The sequence below is a fragment of the Procambarus clarkii genome, chromosome 10 (genome assembly GCF_040958095.1).
Source record: "Procambarus clarkii isolate CNS0578487 chromosome 10, FALCON_Pclarkii_2.0, whole genome shotgun sequence".
NCBI lineage: Eukaryota > Metazoa > Arthropoda > Malacostraca > Decapoda > Cambaridae > Procambarus > Procambarus clarkii.
In genome coordinates, this window is record NC_091159.1 from 30,054,386 (window position 1) to 30,062,141 (window position 7,756).

The 7,756-nt window shown below is 42.5% G+C and overlaps 1 protein-coding gene across 1 annotated transcript in view; it reads right to left on the reverse strand.

Moving 5' to 3' along the window:
- LOC123745791 (uncharacterized) overlaps positions 1–7,756 on the reverse strand; it is an 83,108-nt gene that overhangs the window by 35,130 nt on the left and 40,222 nt on the right. The window contains exon 2 of the mRNA XM_045726785.2: positions 949–1,061. Within this exon, the coding sequence (XP_045582741.2) occupies positions 949–1,061 (113 nt within the window). The remainder of the gene's footprint in view (positions 1–948; positions 1,062–7,756) is intronic.

The following is a 7,756-nucleotide window of genomic DNA, read 5'->3' on the forward strand; positions in this document are numbered from 1 at the left end:
ATACAACACTCATTCCTCACTCGCTTACGGGCTATTCATGTCCGTGCCACCTTTTGGGTTGCTCAATCTTCATCAATCATCATTATGAATGATTCATCACCCAGACGGGAGTCTCTCTCTCTCTCTCTCTCTCTCTCTCTCTCTCTCTCTCTCTCTCATCGGCAATGGTTTAAAAGGGCAACTACTTACGGGCTATTCATGCCCGTAGTACCACCTTTTGGGTGGCTTAATCTTCATCAATCTACACCCATCATACCCAACAACGTGTCCGTTCCATCTAGGTGGCAAATTCTTCATCAATAATACTTTCCTCTCGGTACACTAAGAGTTGTTATATGAATTTATATATATATATATATATATATATATATATATATATATATATATATATATATATATATATATATATATATATATATATATATATACACACACACAATGTTTGGTCAACTGCGACAACTTCCCCAGGACGCAGCCCACTACACCACTACTTCCCAGCTCCTTATTTGAAATGAACAACACCATCAGGTGAAAGGAAACACTGAGGGGAGTCGAACTCGGGATCATTCGGTTGTGATCCGACTACACCATAGCCACTGCATCCATCTTTCTCACACACACTGTAACTGTCAAATCTTTATTGTACAAAGTAAAATCATATACATGACACGGAATCTTAAAAAAAAATAATTGCTAACATTGCTAACAATTATAGAGTCAGTAGAGGCTTCTATATATAATGTTCTCCCATACATAATGAGAGGAGCCAAGATGACGTTTGGAGGGCAAGAGGTTTGAGGAGGACCTGAAGCTTTGGAGGAGGCGTGGAGGAGGAGGTTCATAGTTAAGACGTTATTAAAATGCAAGTTGAATGACTGAAATAACAATGAGTTACCGAAGGGGTTGGGGGAGGGGGTATAGTGTGGTAAATGGAGCTGAGTGACCCACCTTGAAGGTGTAGTTGCAGACCCGGGAATCACCGGCCACGCAGTCCCTCACACAAGGGTGAGAGAGGTCCTGGAGGGTCTCCACCGTGTCTACCAGGCTCTGGGTCACCGTCTCTGTGGAGGAAATGGTTTTGGCTCTTCATTTGTCATGCACTCTATACCCATCCTGAGAGTGGTAGTGGACTCTATACCCATCCTGTGAGTGGTAGTGGACCCCCATACTCATCCTGTGAGTGATAGTGGACTCTATACCCATCCTGGGAGTGGTAGTGGACTCTATACCCATCCTGTGAGTGGTAGTGGACTCTATACCCTTCCTGTGAGTAGTAGTGGACCGCATACCCATCCCTGTGAGTAGTAGTGGACCCCCATACTCATCCTGTGAGTGGTAGTGGACCCCAAACCCATCCTGGGAGTGGTAGTGGACCCCCATACTCATCCTGTGAGTGGTAGTGGACCCCATTCCCATCCTGTGAGTGGTAGTGGACCCCCGTACTCATCCTGTGAGTGGTAGTGGACCCTATGTACTCATCTTGTGAGTGGTAATGTACCCCTTTATTTATATATTTACTTATTTATATATCTATTTATTTATTTATATACAAGAAGGCACACTGGGGATAAGAAGGTACATAGCAATGATGATTTTAATAATAATAATAATAATAATTTTTATTTAGGCAAAGGTACATACATAAAGAGATTTTACATTCAAAATTTTACATAATAATAATAATAATAATCTTTATTTAGGTAAGGTACATACATAAAGAGATTTACAAAGTTTGTTGGCTTTATAGATAGAGCTAGTACATACAATGCCTAAAGCCACTAGCACGCATAGCGTTTCGGGCAGGTCCATAATCTAACAGTTAATTTCAAGTAGGTAATTTCGAGCAAAACTGACAAAAAAAATTACAGGTACATTGTAAGAAAATTTGACACAATACACAAAGATTAGATTATTACATGATAATGACAATACACGATAATGACACTACACAATAATGACAATACACGATAATGACACTACATAATAATGACAATACACGATAATGACACTACACGATAATGACACTACACGATAATGACACTACATAATAATGACAATACACGATAATGACACTACACAATAATGACACTACACGATAATGACACTACACAATAATGACACTACACAATAATGACACTACACGATAATGACGATACACGATAATGATAAAGATTAGTAGGTACATAAGAGTAAAATTTGAGGGTTATCAACTGGTTCATTGTAGCACAATTTGAGGATCATTTTAAGGTATAATGCAGTAAAATATGCACTCAATATAGCAACCATGATATAAGGTGACAGCAATGACAACAAGGGTAAAGATTGTATGGCTCAGGTACATATATTGGGGGTTTGGGAAGCACTATCTTATCTTGAGATGATTTCGGGGCTTTTTAGTGTCCCCGCGGCCCGGTCCTCGACCAGGCCTCCACCCCTAGGTGCTTAAGCAGCCCGTGACAGCTAACTAACACCCAGGTACCTATTTTACTGCTAGGTAACAGGGGCATAGGGTGAAAGAAACTCTGCCCATTGTTTCTCGCCGGCGCCCGGGATCGAACCCAGGATCACAAGTCCAGCGTGCTGTCCGCTCGGCCGACCGGCTCCCTGATCGAGCACTAGATCCAGTGCGAGTATAAAGCACTAGATAGGAAACTATGATGATGAAATTAGGTACTTTTTGGTTTTATTTATGAATAAGGCAAGAGTTGGACACTTTTCAATTCGTTAGGGAGTGAGTTCAATAGACTAGGTCCCTTTATTTGCATAGAGTATTTACACAGATAAAGTTTGACTCTGGGGATATCAAAGAGATATTTATTTCTGGTGTGGTGATTATGGGATCTATTACATGTGTCCAAGGAGAGTTTCAGAGCAGGGTTAGTATTTAAGAACATGGTTTTGTAACTGTAAATGGCACAAGAGAACGTGTGGAGTGAGTTTATGTTTAGCATGTTTAGGGATTTAAACAGAGGGCTGAGTGTTGTCTGAAAACAGTTTGCTATTGTTCTGAAAGCAGATTTTTGTTGGGGGATGATGGACTTGAGGTAGTTTACATTGGTTGAACCCCATGGGCAGACACCATATGTAAGATGTGGATAGATTGGCGCGTAAAATAATGAGAGGATAGCAGGGTTTGAAACAAAATCTGATTTTTTGAGAGTATACCAACTGTTTTAGAGACTTTCTTGGTTATTTGTTGTATGTGGGTGCTGAAGTTGAGTCTCTTGTCTAAGTATAGGCCAAGGAATTTTCCATAATTTTTATTGCTGATGTTAACATTGTCTAGGAGTATCGCTCTCTTTGGACACCGATCATGTCCATTTTTTTTCTCTTGAGTCCTAGCCGTGGACAGGACTCGCGTCCACTACAAAAATATTTGTATAAAATTAATTTTTTATCCGATCGACCTCGGGATAGTTTCAAAATAAGCGCCTTTAGAATGCGCACAGTTTGATACCAAAATGAAAGGTGTAACACGAAACTTGATGTCAGAACACTTGAAAGATTATAAATAGGTTTTTGTGTCTATATTTTAAATTTTAAAATATTTGTTAAAATTCTATTTATATTGCTATTATTATGGGACTAGTTTTAAAATGTGCGCCTTTATATTGCGAACAAATTGATACCAAAACGAGCGATGTAACATGAAAATTGATGTCAGAACACTGGAAAGATATAAATAATTTTGATGATGAGCGTCCAAAATTAAAATATTTGTTATAATTCCAGTTTATTTTTTTTATTTTTATTTTTTTGAGATATATACAAGAGTTGTTACATTCTTGTACAGCCACTAGTACGCGTAGCGTTTCGGGCAAGTCCTTAATCCTATGGTCCCTGGAATATGATCCCCTGCCGCGAAGAATCGTTTTTTCATCCAAGTACACATTTTACTGTTGCGTTAAACAGAGGCTACAGTTAAGGATTTGCGCCCAGTAAATCCTCCCCGGCCAGGATACGAACCCATGACATAGCGCTCGCGGAACGCCAGGCGAGTGTCTTACCACAACACCACAGAGACTGGTGCTCTATTATTATGCGACTAGTTTTAAAATGGGCGCCTTTATATTGCGAACAATTTGATACCAAAACGAGCTATGTAACATGAAAATTTATGTTATCAAACGGAACGAGTATACACATTAGGCTGTGGTGTGCAAATTGGTGCTCGTTCACGGGTAACTTTAGGCTTGCTGCGGGGAGTCTCACCAGGCTTTTGGACATTATAAGCATATACATCTGCAGGGAATTTAATTGCGAACACAATGATACCAAAACGAACGACATAGCACGAAAATTATTAAGGTAAGAAAACTGAAATTCTGAAGCTGAATTGCATTTGTTGATTTGCTTCCAAATAAGATATAGTAGGTCTTTTTTATGTTTAGTATGAGTTTGTTGGTTGACATCGATAAGTGGACTTTTTTTAGTTCGTTATTTACATTATTTAATATGTGTGGTTTGGATATACTCATTCTGTGAGTGGCCCATACTCATCCTGTGAGTGGTAGTGGACTCCATACCCATCCTGTGAGTGGTAGTGAACCCCATACCCATCCCGTGAGTGGTAGTGTACCTCATACCCATCCTGTGAGTGGTAGTGGACCCCATACCCATCCTGTGAGTGGTAGTGGGCCCCATACCCATCCTGTGAGCGGTAGTGAACCCCATACCCATCCTTTGAGTGGTAATGGACCCCATACCCATCCCGTGAGTGGTAGTGGACTCCATACCCATCCTGTGAGTGGTAATGGACCCCATACCCATCCTGTGAGCGGTAGTGAACCCCATACCCATCCTTTGAGTGGTAATGGACCCCATACCCATCCTGTGAGTGGTAGTGGACTCCATACCCATCCTGTGAGTGGTAGTGAACCCCATACCCATCCTGTGAGTGGTAGTGAACCCCATACCCATCCTGTGAGTGGTAGTAAACCCCATACCCATCCTGTGGGTGGTAGTGTACCCCATACCCATCCTGTGAGTGGTAGTGAACCCCATACCCATCCTGTGGGTGGTAGTGTACCCCATACCCATCCTGTGAGTGGTAGTGGACCCCATACCCATCCTGTGGGTGGTAGTGTACCCCATACCCATCCTGTGGGTGGTAGTGTTCCCCATACCCATCCTGTATGTGGTAGTGGAAAAGGTTACAGAGGGACACAAAGGACTTAGGAAGTGAACCCCAGAAACAAAGTCACAGAGTTTAGTAAATATACTGTAGGGAGTATATTATGTAAACAACATACTCGCTCCAAACTGTCATATACTTAATGAGATGCGTCTACTTAATCCACTAATGACGAAACTCATACCTCTTCACTAATTACAAATAATTCTTCCCTAACCTGCTAGAGATAACGATAACGATAACCTAACGATAAGGTGAGGTTTTGTTCCGATTATATAAGCAGCCGATAGCAAATAATCATCTTACGGGCTATTCGTGCCCCTGCCACCTCTTGAGTGGCTTAATCTTCATCAATCATCAGTATAATTCCCACAGTAGTTCAGTTCAACTTCAGTACAGACGCTTGGGAGTTAACACACAACTTCTACCTCAAGACTGTAGCACTCGGCGTGTACGGGTTACAGCCGACCCCCAGGACGCTACAGTTTCGACACGGAGCAGACAGCCAGACTCCCACCACAGCAAACTTTCACGCTCTTGGCTGCCTCCAGCTCCCACGCTCTTGGGCGCCACGAGCTCCCACGCTCTTGGGCGCCTCCAGCTCCCACGCTCTTGGGCGCCACGAGCTCCCACGCTCTTGGGCGCCTCCAGCTCCCACGCTCTTGGGCTCCTCTAGCTCCCACGCTCTTGGGCGCCTCCAGCTCCCACGCTCTTGGGCGCCTCCAGCTCCCACGCTCTTGGGCTCCTCCAGCTCCCACGCTCTTGGGCGCCTCCAGCTCCCACGCTCTTGGGCGCCTCCAGCTCCCACGCTCTTTGGGCGCCTCCAGCTCCCACGCTCTTGGGCGCCACGAGCTCCCACGCTCTTGGGCGCCACGAGTATCCACACTCACCATCCCGCATGGAGCTCTCACTCAGCTCTCTGCTCTGCTCCAGGCTCCGTCTCATCGTCTACAACACTGCCAACAGCCGACTGCTCTAAGCAACACTACTATATACGTATGAAAACCCCCACTAAACACTGTGTATCTAATCTACCCAACAACGTTAAATAATCGTACGCTAGAAGATAAACAAATTTTGTTAAGTGCATAATGGGTTCAAGAACTGCTGGAACATAACTACCTCTTAAGCTACGCAATTTACGTACGTGATGAGTTAGTTGTATGTAATTTTGATTCGCTCATCATTCATCACACATAGTACCCATCCTTGTTATGGAGGGGGAGTACTTTTATACAATCCCTGTTATGGAGGGAGTACTTGTATACAATCTCTGTTATGGAGGGAGTACTTGTATACAATGTCTGTTATGGAGGGAGTACTTGTATACAATCTCTGTTATGGAGGGAGTACTTGTATACAATGTCTGTTATGGAGGGAGTACTTTTATACAATCCCTGTTATGGAGGGAGTACTTGTATACAATCTCTGTTATGGAGGGAGTACTTGTATACAATCCCTGTTATGGAGGGAGTACTTGTATACAATGTCTGTTATGGAGGGAGTACTTGTATACAATCTCTGTTATGGAGGGAGTACTTGTATACAATTCCTGTTAGGGAAGGAGTACTTTTATACAATCCCTGTTACGGGATTGTATAAAATTAACCCAATCAAACGTCTTCGTCCTGCCGTCAGAATCGAACCCGGTACCTTCCAGTTGTGTCGTTCTGAAGGCCTTTGAGCCTTAGGGGGTCTGTTAAGAACGCCAGCTTACTGAGCACCCAGCAAGTATACTCTAACCATGAATACAGGACTAAAGTAAACTCCGTGTATATATATACACCAAGAAATGGACGTATACATCACATTATGGTTTACCATTCCCATAGATGGAGGCCAAGAAGCCTCTGTTGGGCTTATCGAGGTCCCCATCCCATGGTATACTCGGTTGTAAGTCTAGGACGTAGACTACTATGCTACAGAAGTGCTTCCCTATTTTTTTTTTACTCGCACCCTTTATTTTCTCGACCCGTTCCCAACGCAACCCGTCCTCTTAAAAATAATGTCGCTTTTGGATGGTATGCGCGCTATGGCTAAAAGTGGACGTAATTTGAAATGAAATCGACTCACAAAAGTGACGTACTGTCCAGTTTTCTGTTTGAGTCGTCCGGCCTACTCGGAAAGGTTAGGAGAGGAAACTTTCAATTAACGTTTTTCATAACATTTTGAAACTTTATGAGAATTTCCTGCCCAGCTAACCTACCAGAGGACCCTTACCTTACTGGTGTTGAAAAAAAATCCCAAATTTATTTCATACTTTTTTCATCTTCAAATTACATCCACTTTCAGTCAAACGGCCAAAAGCGACGTTATTATTAAGAGGACAGGACATTTCAGTACGACAGGTTATGTACTGAAGTGCCCTAACCTAACCTACAAGAAAACCCACCAACAGAAAACGGAATATTATGTCACATTTCGCGAGCCGGTCGCTATATCCTTTTCTTGTACAACAGTTTTTTTTAACCCTTAGGTAGTGATGCAACCCGCTCTCGCACAAGACAGTACATATATGACTTATTGGTTGTAGTCACTATTTGGCTGATTAATAAGTACATATGTGGTATATGCCAAGTTATATTTTGTTTTTAAGGTATAAACTCTTCCTATAGATTCGCT